At 38.5% G+C, this 15,949-nt stretch overlaps 1 protein-coding gene across 1 annotated transcript in view; it reads right to left on the bottom strand.

Annotated features, from left to right (window-relative positions):
- Positions 1-399: 399 nt before the first annotated feature.
- The window catches only part of XKR4 (XK related 4), a 229,674-nt gene continuing 214,124 nt past the window's right edge, over positions 400-15,949 (bottom strand). Inside the window, exon 3 of the mRNA XM_086608652.1 lies at positions 400-1,346. Within this exon, the coding sequence (XP_086464778.1) occupies positions 400-1,346 (947 nt within the window). The remainder of the gene's footprint in view (positions 1,347-15,949) is intronic.

Below are 15,949 nucleotides of genomic sequence, written 5' to 3'. Positions count from 1 at the left end.
GTTTTTTCAGAAAACAGTTTTCATAACAGCAACATAGAGTGCTACAGTTTTGTTATTTTTGAAAAGGTTTTTGTTTGTTTGTTTTTGCTATCGATTATGTGAATATCAATCATTCATTTCTAAAATAAAATGCACTACCAGCTGAAGTTGAAAGCTCTGGTCAGAGCCTTCCTATTGGTTTGACTGTAAGTACCGTGCAGTCAGACTTTCATAGCAGTGTCCTGCAGACAGACTGCACACGGTGGATCAAATGATAATCATGATGGACAGGCAGACTAAGAACACTACAGCTTGCTGCTCTACTTGTAGTACGCAGTTTAGTTATTCCTACAGCCCTACTGTCAACCCTTAATTTGGACCGTAACGTCGGAGCTTCTTCAAGCTGTGTTGCTGTTTTGTTTACAATGTGGTTTCATATTCCAAGCGCTCCTGGATGAGGGCGTCATCTTTATACTGTAGCCGTGGAGGAGTAGGGGAACATTCAAACGCTAAGATCGCCTTCCTCAGGCTCCTGTCCAACACGTGTCTCTCCCACGCTGGGTACCTGTTCCTGAACAGATCGATTTTAATGACAGACTCCTCAATCCTTGGTGGCCGGGATGAAGGTGTGGACGGTGCGGTGGGTCTCACCTGAAACACAGGCACACACCCATCCCTCTCCGCGAATTTTTGATCCCGCTCGCTCGTGACACTCCGGTTGTTGGAGATGGACCGTAGAGTGTTTGTTGCCACTTCTGGGGGTAGGGTGAAGGCAGCGGCAGGATCCTCACAAGCACAGCTTGGCGACTGCCCGAACCTCGGTCCGTTGGGGTGAAAGAAGGCATAGTACATTAGCATAAAAACAATGCCTGTTAAAAAGCTGCTGAACACTACGCACAGTGCTGGTATGGCAAATGCATCAGAGATCGGTGGGGCCTTGTACAGATACCAGAGAGCACTCAAGGCGGTGTTTTCTAAAAGGATCACAAAATAGTAAATGAAAAGCCTACAGCGTGTCCTTCCTTCCTTGACATTGAACCAACTGAAGATATAGATTATCCCAACAACCATGTCGAAAACTATCTCCTCCCATTTAGTGATGCAAAACTCTGTCTCGCAGTGAACGATCCAGAAGGTCATGATGCACCAGTGCAGCACGATGAAGATCCCAAAGTACAGCTGGAAAACCGAGGCAAACAGAGCAAAAGTAATAACCCTTGCTGCAATTGTGAAGAAATGCCAGCAAAACTGGATTATAACAGCCATGTAACTGATGGGTTTCTTGTCATCACGGGAGTCACGGAGGGCCTTTTGGTAGGAAGCCAAAGCCCAAGCCAGGGATACAAGAGATGCTGCAGCAGTAAGACCTAGGAGGAAACAGGAGATGCAGTTAAGGCATAATTAGCATCTCAGCACTTAGTTGAAACCAGCGAGATCCTTGCTGCTTAGAAAGTGCTCTTCACCACTCACATAATAAAAATCTCTTACTTCTCCTTTAGCTCATCCACCACTGAGGAATGGATCTCTACTGCTGAGATTTCATTCCCCTTATAAGCACAATATGTAGGTGTTTAACCAGGTAATCCCATTAGCTGCACTATGTCAGCCCAAGAGGAGGGAGAGGGAGTGTTATTCCATCTCCAGTGTTTGGAGAAGTTATTGAGGAATTGTCTGAATAACAGATGTGTATAGATAATTGTCTGCCTGGCTACACCTGACTATAGATGCTCCTAGAGTAGGGAGTTATGACTTAATGTCCATATAGCCACTCTGTCTCCCATAGATCACAGAATTACCTATTTATAAGGCCCTGAACTATAATACTTCTGGAAAACCTGTCAAATATTTTTTACTAAAAGAATTCAATATAAAATTATTTCTCATGAGATTTTCAAACATTATTTTTGTAAAAATAATTCCTATGCACTTCAAAATACAAAAACTGTAAAACATTTCTTTTAAAAAAACCATTCTATGCTTGTTTTTAATGCCTTATTCTTTTTTCCTCACACAAGTTTGATTGTTGTCAGTAGGTAAACTTAAAAAAAAAGTTGCTTTGCAACCAAATCTAGTTTTTAAACTAATCTGTTACTTCCTACGCTACCAGAAAAAAACTTACATTCCCAAATAAGAAGTGATATAGTTCAGCATAATTATTCAAATGCTTAACACTTACACAGCATTCTCTTAGAAATGAATAATAATTTTTCTTTACTAGAAGATTAATTTTTATTTACTTATGACTCATATCAAGCTGCATTGGATGGAAATGGGAGTTCAATTGAAACGCAAAACCCCAGCCTTTTAAGTGTATTTATTATTTAAATAAAATTGCACTAAATATGTTTTAAACAGAGTAAAAATGTAGCAAACATTTTATGCTTAAAACTGGTTTATTACCAAAGCAAATTTTATATACAGTTAATGAATGAATTCATAATACTCAGCATCCCAGACTGAGAATTTATTCATAGACTATTTAAAGATAATGATGCTTCCACTTACTCTAAGAAGTTCCTTAACTTTGAACGAGTTATAGAAGTAAATCAAACTGAAATGAAGAAAACATTTCTTTTGTCTGCTATTAAAAGCTGTTTAATCATTTCAACAACCTTTGATTCTAGATGCATAGACAATATTTTTTTTTTCCCTGTTCAATAGCTTTCTTTAGAACCTAACCATCAAGAATATATTACTTAAATATTATAAATTTTATGTGAATTTTGTTAACACAGAGTGGTAAGTTTAAGACTAAGTACAAGGTCCTATGCATTTTTGCAAAAAATGTTTATTTTAAAACAGAAAAATGTAGGTTATGGATATAATACCTGATTTTGAAGTAAAAAAAAAAAATCTATTTAAGCAATCCACTTGGCTTAACATGCTAAGATTTTGCTCAGTAAGTAGTACAGAGGGATTCATTGCTTTCAGGAGGGATTGTGTTTGCCAGTATTTCTCCCCCAGGCACTGGCAGGGTGCTAATTATGTTGTGAGCTCACATGAATCCATGAATTTAAAAAACCTTAGTTCTAAAAATAAAAATAACAATAAACAATCAGCAGAAAAATAGAACAAACAATATTTCAGGAATAATTTTTAATAAAACTGCATCATTTTTCTTCCCACGCAGATGCCTGGATGTCAAAACAGCAACATTACTTCTGGAATCCTCCTTCACAGAGGGAACAAACTATTAGCAATGAAGACAGGGAGAAGACATGGTATAAATTGTTATTTTCATTTCTGACATGTATATTTGCTATTTACACTGGGCTGCCTTTCAGTGACCGTTATCTCTGGAGACGTTAACAGTTGAAAACATAAATTCTCGTTTTCCTGTAAGAATGTTTTAAGTATTGAAAAACCACAGTTCATTTCCCTTATGAAATGAAAAGTTTGGAAAGGTAGATGAACAGGATAAAGGATAAAAGAATCTTTCAATACAAATGAGCCACTCTGAGCAAGAGCTCAAAAATAGCATTATCAGTACAGGAAAGAATAACGTGAGAGAGAAATCCATGTATTTTCTTTGCAAAACTAATTTTAATGACCTCACATACTCCTCCAGAGGTTTGTAGAGATATCATCAGTTTTGCATTAGGAGGTGTAAAATCATTCAATAATGCACACAGCCTGCTCCAAATAAAATGTTAAAATTCATAGGTATTTCCAACGTTCTAATGCCAATTAATTCATAGTCATTGTCTGGGACAGAAAGAAGCAAGTACAATATCAATGTAATTCTGTTATTTAAATAGTCATTAATACGGAAATATCCTTTGCTTTTACAGAACAAAGTCAAGTATACTGGCATACAGGAAAGAAAAGGACACAAGGGAATGTGCAAAAGGAAAGCACTGTCAGTTAAAGTACTATGTATCTATTCTCATGCTATTGACAATGGTGTTAGGGATATAGAATTTATAAGATAAGGCTAAACACTTCATAGGCACCATCCATTTTTCATTATTGATGAGACTAAGCACTGAAGAATTGTTAAAAGTATAATTAATAATGAGAGCAATAATGTAAAATTGATGCAAATGGAAGTTTGCTAATAAAGCAATGCCACTATATAAATAATTCACAGGGAACGGTTAGAGATAAAGTGAATTATTGTAGCACTGAATGGCTAATTCATTAATTAGAACATACTGATGCATTTGCTGAGTATGTGTTCGTAGACACCTCTTTATCCGCATTTCAAAAGAAGAACCAAAACAAATATCTGTTACTAGCAAAACAAAACTTCAAAGGCACTAGCACGGCACCAGGAAAAAAGAACAGAATGTCTTATAAACCTAATGGAAAACAAATAATTTGCAACAATTCAGGTGGTTTAACTTCCGCAGTCAGGAAGGTTTATTTGCCATCCAAAAATGAACAGAGAAGACTGGGCTGTGATCTCTGGAGTCACTGTTCATGAAGAACACGCACCAGCTTTCCCACTTGCTCAGCTGCAGCCTCTGCACTGACCCTTCAGGTGCTGTGGCAGCTTTCTAGTGCATTTGACAATGTTGTGTATTGTCTTGTATTTAGGGTCTTGATCTTGGAAATTAAGATTAACTAGCTATTCTCAGTGAATATATACTTAAGAAATTATATGCTCATCTGTTACATACTGTTAAAAGTCCACGAAAGCATGAATTCTGTAAAATGGCCTGGGGAAACATGAAAGCATATTTCTGTTTCTTCCTTTTCTAAAGCTGAACCTTCAAATTTTTTCTGCACTATATGATTTGGTCTCTAAAGTTCTGTCCTGAAGAGGAAAGAAAGAAATACAGGCTTTGCACAGGAAAAAGATCTCTTCACATATTGCATCAGGCAAATGACGCTTTTGTTTGTTTCTAAAATGGACACCTGAAAACCCCCGAACAGCAACTAGTAGGGAGTCTACCTACCCATCTCCAGCCTTCATAGTCTCAATGGTGAGACTAGCCAATAATGCATTGTATTAAGACAACTTTCTGTCTGGAATTAATTAGAATCTGTTTTGAGTGAAAAAGACAATTTAGACTCTTTTATTCTGTTCATGGTTTGCATTACTTAATTATGTTATTTGTATAAAGGAACGACAACTTTGTAATTACAGATGAGATTCAGATGTCCTTAAGATAGTGATCTTCCTGTCTGAAAACAAAGAACAGAATTGCCTTGATTGGATTATGATTTTAACTTCCTTCCCTGGAAATGATTAATTTCTCCATATATAAGACATGTTCTTACATTTTATAGAGCATGGCATATCTGTACTGGTACTTTAAATATAATACATAACACATGGCAACGAGCTACAGCTCATTAAAGACCAGATAAAAAACACGAACATGACTTTCACCAGTGAAAGGAAACACACATGAGGGAAAAGGAAATGTATATAGAGATAGATACTTTCACAAATGTAATATCATTTCAGGGAAGCGAGCTCAAATAGCTACAGGAGAACCAATGAAGCTCTCTTCAACTGTATTTGGGAGAAATCTGACTGAAAAGTTCATGGGTAATCCAAATAGAATTGTTCACAACAGGTAAGGGTTTTCCATATTGCATCTCTGCTTGGCAATTCACAGCTTAATTGTATCCTGCTGATAGCTCTGCCTTTCCATTGAGGTTCTCCCAAAAACGCACCATTTATTTAACTTTGAGGAATGCGATTCAATGTCTAAGCAGCATATATGATTTACTAGTTTGTATTTTTTTCCCACTCCCACAATATAAACTTTAGTTTGGAGTGTAACTGAAAAAACAAGGGCCTCATTCTCACACTAGTTTTATCTTACTCCTGATTTGTACTTGAGAGAGTAAAGGCATATTCAGGTCCATAAACTACTTTTTTCCTAACCACATCAGTCCATAAATCCTATATAGAATCAGTACAGAACACCTCAGGTCAGTTGAAAACCCTGCAAATGAATGAACTGATCAGAAAAAGTGCTCCTTGACATTCAACCTGATTTCAGAAACCAAACTCCTGCCAAGGCTTCTGTAGCTGCTTCATCTTCCTTTTTAAACTTGTACTTATCTCATAATTTCCAGGAGAAAATTAATGTAGAAGCAGGAATACCAAATGCAGTAGGACATCTGGGCATGACAACATTGCCTGAGATCTGGGACCATGGAATATTTTTTAAGAAAGCCTATTTTTGTGAGCTTCCTACCCAGCTGGAGAAGTGACATTATATGTATCCAAGCTTTCAGGTGCTTCTCTGAACCAAAGCCAAAGACCTCTAACATTCGTAGCTCCCCTTGAGGCCTTAATTCTGTAGGAAACGGTATATCATGACTGCATCCCTCCAGCTTCAGAAAATGGCTTACTGTATTTACACAAGCTTTTGTCATGCTGCTCTGCAAGTATAGCCACAAGCTTGACGTTCACGTGGAGGCCTTGCAGGCAGCTTGACAATAGTCTCTGGGTTTCTGCACTAATTCTTTTACGCCCATACACTAACATGGCAATGTACGACGTGGTATACATACCGTGCTTTCACACGTGATTTTAGTACACAGGACGCTTTGCATGCTTCAGGGTTAGCTTTTGATCATATGAGGGACTATGTCTCCAACTTCTCAGTATGTGTTTCATGCTCGTGGGTCTCGTTCCCTGACCAATACTGTGAGATGAAACCTAAAGATGAAGCTTACTGTTTTATGCTTTCCCATTATCTAAAGGGATAACAGCATAAATTCTTGCCCTCACCTGGGTTATTTTCTTCCTTGATGACTGCACATGTAGGCTTGCTGGGGTAAGCTCTGTTCTGAATTATCCATACTGGAATCCGTCCTCACATCCTTAAGTATCTGCCACTAGGTTTCATAGTCAGGGACATTTCATGTACAAAGATCCTTGTTGATACAGTCTTTGCTAGCACATTTCTTTTTTTTCAGAAGAGGGAGCACTGCTAACTTAATGTCTGCAGCCAGGTCTGACCCCCTAAAAGCTGCTGTACGCTGCTCTTAACATATCTTTCTGTACTGCAGGGTTTGTGGCCGTGTTGCCAAGGGTCATTCTCCATAAGTATGTTGCCAGATAATCCTATTACTTTCCCACAACAGCCAGTTTGTCTTACATTATCCGTCCGAAATCGTAGTCAAATGCTTTCTGTGCAATTGAAACAAGCTGCTTGAGGTCAGAAAGGGGCTTTTTAATTCTTTCTTAGGGGTCACTAGATCTGATCGTGCCCAGATAGAAAAGGCACCTCGCGGAAATATTCCACTTCTGTGGTTTCGCTTAAACTGTTTGTTACCCACAAACACAGGAGTGGTAATGTCTGAGGATGCCTCTTTAGTAGGTCATATTTCCAGTGTTTGCCACAGGCTGCATTCACCACTGGGGATACTCAAGGCAATATAGATGGTTGCATCAGCTCATCTGCCAACATTCGGCTTAACTTTCTCCCACTGCATACTGGGTGGGGTAACGCAGCATAAGGGATGACGAGAACTCTTCCCTGTTGAAATGTAAGTCAGATTTATGCCTGATATTACTTCTCCTAAGTGTTACATAATGCTTAGGGAACACATTAGCCTATATAGGAACAATTTCTCCCATGATTCCTTTCAGCTGCTTTCTATAGATAGATACTTCTGGTGAAACAAATTCCAGCTGTTTCTTTAATTTGGTTCTCCACAACAACTTACCTTTGCCCTGGAAGTCTAGAAACACTGTGTATATTAAATGTTACTTTCAACCTTACTCATTTTACCTATTCCTCAATTTTTTCCAGCGATGGTTTGGACTTTGTGTAGAGGACCAAAGTTAAATGACAAGAGTTTGGCTTATTGTATGTACCTTTAGCAGATTCTTAGGGGTGTACCAGATACTTGCCTAATGATGTGCCTCTTGCGGTGCTCAAGGTCACATCCACCTTAGCACATCTGTTGAGATGCTTCTGCCGAGCAGCAATCCTGGTCATAGATTTAAACAGGTTTACAGCTGAATGATGGTCATAATTTTACTTTAAGCTAACATCAAGAAGAGTTTCCCTCTGCCTTTCACCCAAATCTAAACTAAGTCTTCTACCCAAATTTTCTTTTTAGTATCTCAGGAGTTCTCTTGGAAACTATGAACAAAGTCTACTACAGATAAAGAAAGTCAACTTCGCATGCAGGGACGACAAGAACCATGAAAATTGGACCTCTCCTGTCTTTCAAGAGACAACAGTCAGTAATTCAGGCCTCTCATTCTTCACAGACAGTTAATGATGAAAGGGTTTTGGGGTACAACAATCAAAAGCTCTGCTTCCTTCTCATAAATCTGTAAAAGTAATTGACTCTTTAAGATACTTGAATTGAAGTCACACTGTCAGAATATGTTAGCTAAGGCCAGTTACTAGCTGAGTGAGCATCCTGGGTGATCTCTTCTCCTCCGCCACAAGTACGTTTTCCTAATATCTGTTAGTTTCTTGTTCTACTAAAGACATGTTATATTTATAAGATACAATTCAAGAGTTCTTATTAGCCACTAATCACGTCCAGTCCTTCACAGGCAGTGACAAGCGTCAGGTACTCATGTATGTCATGGAGTCTGTGTGCTGCCAGGCTTGGCAAGACAGCGTGAGATCCTCTCACCTGTTAGAAAGCTAAACTTAGGCTTCTGTACTTTCACAGCGATACTCCTTGCCTGTTAGGTAATTTGGGATCTTATGTGCAGCATAAACATATCCACTGACTCCAGGCTCATTTCCATGCTTTGTGCATTCTTTTTGGCAAAAAGTGCTTTTGATGTCTTGATGTTGCTGCCAGAAGCATATAGTAATCAAGGAATTATTTGGAAACTGCAGGAACCTCAAGCAGAACAAAATCTGTCATTACGTCTTGAGGAAAACCAAGATTATGATAACATAATGCTAAGCTAAAGACAGGGCACCATCTATGGGAGAAGGCTTCACCTGCACTGCTTGGTCCAATGCACTGCACCTATGGACACCTTCCATACAGTCAATGGCATAAGCAGTAGCACTTCTTCCGGCTGCCCAACAGGAGAAAGACAACAAGTTGTAGTCCACTGGACACATAAAGAATCTTGTTAGAACATAAGTTTTTCTGTCGATCCTCGGTTCTGTGATTTTACCTTTATTTTTCTGTTGAGCTTTTATGTACTTTTGCTCATGCAACTTCTGGACAAAGTTTCATTTGGTACATTCTGCTGATTTGGAGGAACCAGTCACACAGGTTTTCACTCCATGGCTGCTAACAAGATCAACTGGAATTCTTTTACTGGAAACACTTTGGAAAAATATTCATCAAGTTTTTTTTTTTTAAAAAAAAGATGTACACAGTAAATGTCAGTGGGCAGGCTGACACACAGGGCCATCTCCGTGAGGAGAGCCCAGGGGCTGCCTCGTGCTGGACGCAGCTGGTTCCAGCCCATTCCAGCCTGTTCCAGCCCTTTCCAGTCAGCTCTAACTGGGCCCTGCAAAACACAGCTGAGCCTGTCAGCCAAGATGGTGGCGCCTCTGGGAAAATATACTTAAAAAAAGGGCAAAAATACCTGATAGGGAGAGGAGGGGGGAAAAGAAGAAAGGGAGAACAGTAGTGTAAGAAGAAGGAGGAGGAGGAGGTGCTCCAGGTGTGTGGGGGAAGGACCACTCTGGAACAGGTATTTCCCTGCAGCCTGTGAAGGACCACGGCAGAGCAGATATCCACCTTGTAGCCCGCGGATATTTCCTGAAGGAAACTGCAGCCTGTGGAGAGCCCTTCGGGTTTATCCTAGAGGAACCGTATCCCGTAGGAGGGACCTCCCGCTGAAGCAGAGGAAAAGTGTGAAGAGGAAGGAGCAGGAGAGACAAACACTGCAACTCCCATTCCCCATCACCCTGTGCCGCTCCAGGGGAGGAGGCAGAAGGGTCAGGAATGAAGGAGTGAAGTTGAGACTGGCAAAAAGAGGACACAGGGGGCAAGATGTTGTTTTAATTTGTGTTCGTTTCTCATGATACACATCTATTTTAACTGGCAATAAATTAAATTAATTTTCCACAAGTCAAGTCCACTTTGCCCGTGATGGTAATTGGTAAGAGATCTCCCTCTCTTTGCCCGAACCCATATAGTTTTTCATCCAATTTTCTCTCTCTGTGCTGTTGAGGAGGGGGAGTAAGTGAGCACCTGGGTAGGTGTCTGGCTGCAATCCAAGGTCAACCCACCATACCCAATGATTTCACTGCAATATATTTTTTGTATGCACAAACCATACACATGGTCATTAAAAACCAATGTTCAGGCTTCAGGGGCCAGGCTTTATCTGCACCTTCCAGGACTATACAAGAAGAAGACTCTTGCACAGAGATACATGGAAACATACCTCAAATTTCTGTAAATCTTACTTCCTCTGAAATGTGTCCTGCTACATGTTAAGACTCTACAAGACTCTGGCCACCTCAAATAATGGATGTCTGAGAATATAAAAGATGACACATAATTTCCTGATATTTAATTTGATGATGTGGGAGCAGAATGCATCTAATACCTGGGAGGACTGGAAAGTTATTAAAATAACAGGTTTTCTATGTCTGTAAGAAAAGTATAAATTCTGGAAAAGGAAGCACATATCAACACTTGTTTGTTTTAATTTAACATAGTCACAACAAATTTACTATCTTCTCTTTTTTTTTTTTTAGTGAAACATGCACAAAAGTCAGTACTTCGGTGATGTATTTCATGGATATAGATATATAGTTAAAGTGAGAAAGAACAATAACGATCAGTCAGTGTACAATACAAGGCACAGAACTTTACCTCATGAATACTAAGTGAATCCCATACTTGTGTTAAAACAGGAGCATAAGAATTCAAAAGTTTCAAACAAGGGAGAAAATATCCTTCCAAGGGATATTTGCCTTCACTTTAAAAATGTACATTTTTTTTTCCAGACTGACATTATCTTCCCTTGGTTTTCAGCCACTGATTTGGCTAAAGTTCTGTGGAGTTCAAACAGCTCCAGTGTAATGAAATGAGCTGGTGAAAGATATATGTTCTTACTATTAACAAAGCTTTCTGATGTGTTTTCCACCAGCATCCCACAAGCAAAACAGCTTGAAAGGACCATACTGGCTGCAATATGGTGGAATATATCAGAAGGAATATCTGGCGGATCCAAATTCTCTCTTCTAAGTAATTTTTTCAAGAGATACTGAATATCATAAAATACACATAGCAGTATCGCTCAGCATCCCTGGACGTGTTTAAGAATAGGGTGTATGAACTACTTAGAGATATGGTTTAATGGGGATTAGGGACGGTTGGGCTGGATGATCTCTAAGGTCTTTTCCAACTTAGAAATCTATGAAATCTACGAAAACCATATTGGCTCTAGAAATGTCTGTTGAGGATTTGGAGGAGGAAGGGCTAAATCAATATTTCAAATACATCGGAGATCTTTTTTCTTTAGATATTGCACTAACAGTGGCCAGCATCCAACACAGACAAGCCTAGAAGCCAAGACATGTTTTGACATGAAAAATATCCCAAATACCTTATACTAAGTCTTATTACAAATCAATAACATGGGACCAGGTCACTGGCAACTGATTCCATGCAGGAAGATAGCATGGCCATTACTCCCCTTAAATCTCCTTAAGCCAGGAATTTAAGATTGGCTTTCAGTGGTTCACAGGCTTTCTGAAAGGGGATGAATTTCAGCCTCATTAAGCAACTGATATGTCTCCCACTTGCACATTAAAGTAATTCTGAAGTTAGTACCTTATTTGACACAATTTGTCTAAGAAATATTTGATATATAGCATTTTTCTGTGTTTGCCTTTCAAGCTTCTCTAAGCTTTTCAGCTCTGAAGAGATGCTGAGGATAATGCCTGATATGGTGCTCAGGGACAAAAGGCAATTAGTATCGCTCTGAAAAGGAAATCGATTTAGCATTTATGCAATCTGCCTTAGCAGAGGGAAAACTGGAGCTGTTAGCTTGGTCTGTCTCATGATGCTACTTAAGCCTCCTCTGGATCAAACTTAAATATTACACTTCTCACTCTTTGTTATGTTTCTTTCACTTTGAAAAATTTCAAATACATTTTCACAATAATTCATTAAATAAAATCTTTTTTCTCTTGGGGGAAAAGCAATCACGAACCTCCTCTCCCCTCTCCCAAAAGAAAATCTCTATTTTCACCTACTGTGCAGATAATGTAAATTGAAGCAAAGTCTAACTAACTGATTTGAAGAATATTCAGTGTATTCTCGACATTCTGGAAATTAATTCTTGTCCTACCTTATGCCCATTTTTGGATTATTTTAGATCTCATATTTATATCTTTGCCTTCAATATTCATTATAAAGCCATTCATTATCAGTAAGGAAGCTCTACAACTATATCTCTACCTATCTCTGATATATCTAGCATATGTCCACATGATATAGATCGGTAAATATTATGTACCTGTCTACACTTTATATGTACAGTATATTTAGATTTATATACTACATACAGACAGATAAATTGACACAATTTGAAGACGCCAAGAAAAATAATGACTCAATGTTTTCTCTGCAAAGCTTTTTCAATATTAATGTGTGGTTTGTGCCAAAAAATTGCACCTCATTGAAAGATTAAATTAATCTAATTTCAATTTCTGGTGCTTGTCTAGATGATTAAAAAAGCTTCCCTGGTTCCTGTTATCAAACATTTTTTTTAATGTAGAAGTACTCACAGAGGACGATCGAATTCTTCAGCCTTTTCCCAATATTCTGAGATGATCAGCCCCTTAAAGCCTTATATACAAATGGTTGATGAATGGCCTCTGGGACCATTTTGTTCCCTTCCTTTGAATTTCCTTCAGTAGCTCCATCCTCCATGAGGTGCGAGTCACAGGACAGGGCACAGGCTTTTAACAGTGGTCTTATTGGTGATGTTCACAGTGGTATGTGTCTACTGTACATCTTCCTTCTACATCCATGGATCAAAATAAGGCTCGAAGCCACAACTCGACAGTGAAATCTCACAAAACAGCACTTCTCTCTGCTAACTGCTGTGCCATCTTCTGAATTGCTGTTTTTAAAGACAGAGCTTTTCCCACCCTGTAGGTATAGTCTGTGTTTCTGTATACGTTTTTCTGTATTAAAACATAATTAGTTGAATGTGATAATTTTGACCATATGATTTAGATCAACCTGCAATGGTAACCTGTCCTACGCACTATTAACTACCCTCCCATCTCTGTGCAAATCCTGGGAAAACTTAACCAGTCACTGGAAACCCAGCCACTAAATATTATGTATCATCATTCATAATACTGTCAAAAAAGATGAGAGCAAGGACAAGTGTTTGGTAGGTGCTGCTAAGCATTTCCTCACTCATTCTTTCCTAATTCGGGTATCCACCTAGAAAACAGCTTTTAGTTCACTTAACATGAGCCCTGCTCACTCCTACTTCAAGATCTCATATGATTTTATGTCCCATGAGCTTAAAAAAAATCCAAAACACGTTATTCATTATAGCTGCTGTCCTAATTCTAACTTGTAATCTTACCAATGAAAGATAACAGGTCTGAGTAACAAGACATAATATTCATAAACCATTTGTTTGCAGCATTCTCCTATCTAGCCTCTAATACTTTGCTAGCTGGTTACACAGGTAACCTTTCTGTTAAATTGAATTAATGTCAGATTAATCTATACTTACTTTTTAGCTCTGTGCACCTTCTATTGTTTTAAGACTTGTTTCTTTCTGCGTCTGCACATCAGTCTGCTCCATGGCAATTTTTAAGAATGATCAAGTGATTTCAACAGAATTTGAGGCAGAAATACATGTTTCAAAGATACCAAGTTCTGTAAATCCCAGGGGAAATGGCAGCTAGAGAAGGGTCCAAAGAAGTGTTCCCACTGAAAGGAAAGCAGACTTCAGGTATTTTTATGCCTGAATTTCAGGCATTTTTATGCTTTCAGGCCTTTTCATTCCAAGAGCCAGGGACCAATTAGTAAGTGAATAAATATGTTCCCAGAAGCTGCCAAATCTGCATAGATGTAACTTTCAGCTAACTCCAGCAGATACTGCCTCTTATCAATCCAAACCCAGAGTCAGAAGAGAGAACTGGGAACAAGGCAGGCAGTGTGGCAATCCAGGAGATCTGAGATAAAACTGGAGATATTTTGAGGGCAATGGTTAAGTCCAAAGTATGAGTAGGAGACACTGTGTGAGAAGGCTATGAGGTCAATATGTGTTTATTCCTACATTAGGGAAAAAAAGAAGCCAATAAGAAATAAGGATTCATTGTTTTTTGCTGTTTGGAGAACCTATGAAATTATATTAATAGGCATTCTGTTTTTCTGGACTTCCACCTGCTTCTCCAATATATTGTTAAAAATGAATTTTTCAGTGTCTATAGACATCTGCAACAGGGTCCTCCAAGCTGGAGGCAGTAGAGTTCAGGCTGGAAGTAGAACACAAAGAAGGCCCTGTAACTGGAACTCAAAGACTCAGATTATGTTTTAGAGATTACTGAGCATCTACCTCAAAGAGCAAACAAACGGGTATTAGCTTTACAGCAGTGCGACTTTAAATCAGGTTCTCTGCAGATACAAAGAGGGAAGTAGCAGTCAGCTGTATACCTAATATTTCTTTGATTTATTGGTTTGTTGATATGGTGTGACAGCAGATTAGCAAGTTATTTTATTCTGACACTGAAGATGATCAAGAAGTCATCAATTTCCATCACTGGCTCATTTTTACAAACAGAATAACAATAACAAAGCATTCAATCTACACTAGTATCCTAACTACACTAAACATACAGAAGTCCAGCCTTTTCTCAACAATAGCAGCAGTAGCAACAACTGATAAAAGCTCAGAAGCAGTAGCTCTGAACCTACTGGTGAATGCACCACACCAACAAAATGCCTCCACTCTGGTCCACCTTAATCATCCTGATTTGGAGGGGAAACAAGACAGAGCATGTGCCCACGACTGGGGGGAGGGGAGTGAGGACATGCTATTTCTCTTCAACTTTGGTAGTTGATTGGATGTGCAACAGTGAATGATTCTTCATTCAGCCTGCAGAAAAAAAGTTTACGCTTGCTACTCCTACATTTAGATAATTTGTCCCTCTCAATCAATTAAAATCATAGGTATTCCTTTGGAAACAGCATTCATAGAAAGTCCTCTGAGCCATGCCACAAATAGTCCGCCAAACAAAGAATTAAAACCAATCCCATGACAAACAAACATCACATTTCAAGATTTGAAAGGTAATATGGAAATATACTTCAAAGAGTTCACATTCTCAGTTATAGTCAAAACAAAGTGTTATGATCTGAGTAAGTGATCTTCCACAGAGAGATGAAGTAAATAGGCAAAAGCTTTTTTTAATAATTGACGTTCTTATTAGAGCAAATGCGAAATAACTATCTCTAAACTCTCAGGCACTGGTGGGAACAAAAAAAACCAGATTAATCAGAAATCCATTCAGTATGCATGTAGATTGTCTCTATAAGTTTTAATGTTAGGATACCAAAATAGGCTCCATTTTGAGATATTAGCATTTAATTTGAACTCTAAGAACTTTATCGCCTAGTTATACTCTAATGAAGTTGATTTTTTCTGTTACTATTACTGACTATTTTGGAACATTCTATTAGGGACATTGAAACTAGCTTAGGAATAAATGCAACACTTGCAATAACCTAGTACGCTTAAATTATTAATATTATTTACTTTCAAACTTAACCTGACTTGGGAGACAGGAGACACAGAGACTTTGTTTTGTTTTTGTTTAGGATTTGAACAATATATGAGTACAAACTTATTTAGAGACTTTTTCCTTATTTTGTTTCTGAAAAGTAAGGTCTATTGAAGTGCAAGAGCGTGAATCAATTTATGCTTTCTCAGATACTCAACGCTTCCTTTTCCTCTCGCAACATAACTGCTATAAGTGATAGCTTAAGGATCTCATTTATTTCAGCTCTGCATCTGTTCCTTCCAGTGTTTCTCCCCCTAAAAGTCTTCAGCATGATCTGCCTCCCAAGTGTTCCC

Source organism: Tauraco erythrolophus, chromosome 3 (genome assembly GCF_009769465.1).
Source record: "Tauraco erythrolophus isolate bTauEry1 chromosome 3, bTauEry1.pri, whole genome shotgun sequence".
Lineage (NCBI taxonomy): Eukaryota > Metazoa > Chordata > Aves > Musophagiformes > Musophagidae > Tauraco > Tauraco erythrolophus.
Note: the sequence above shows the minus strand (reverse complement) of the source record. Positions and strands in the feature narration are given on the sequence as shown.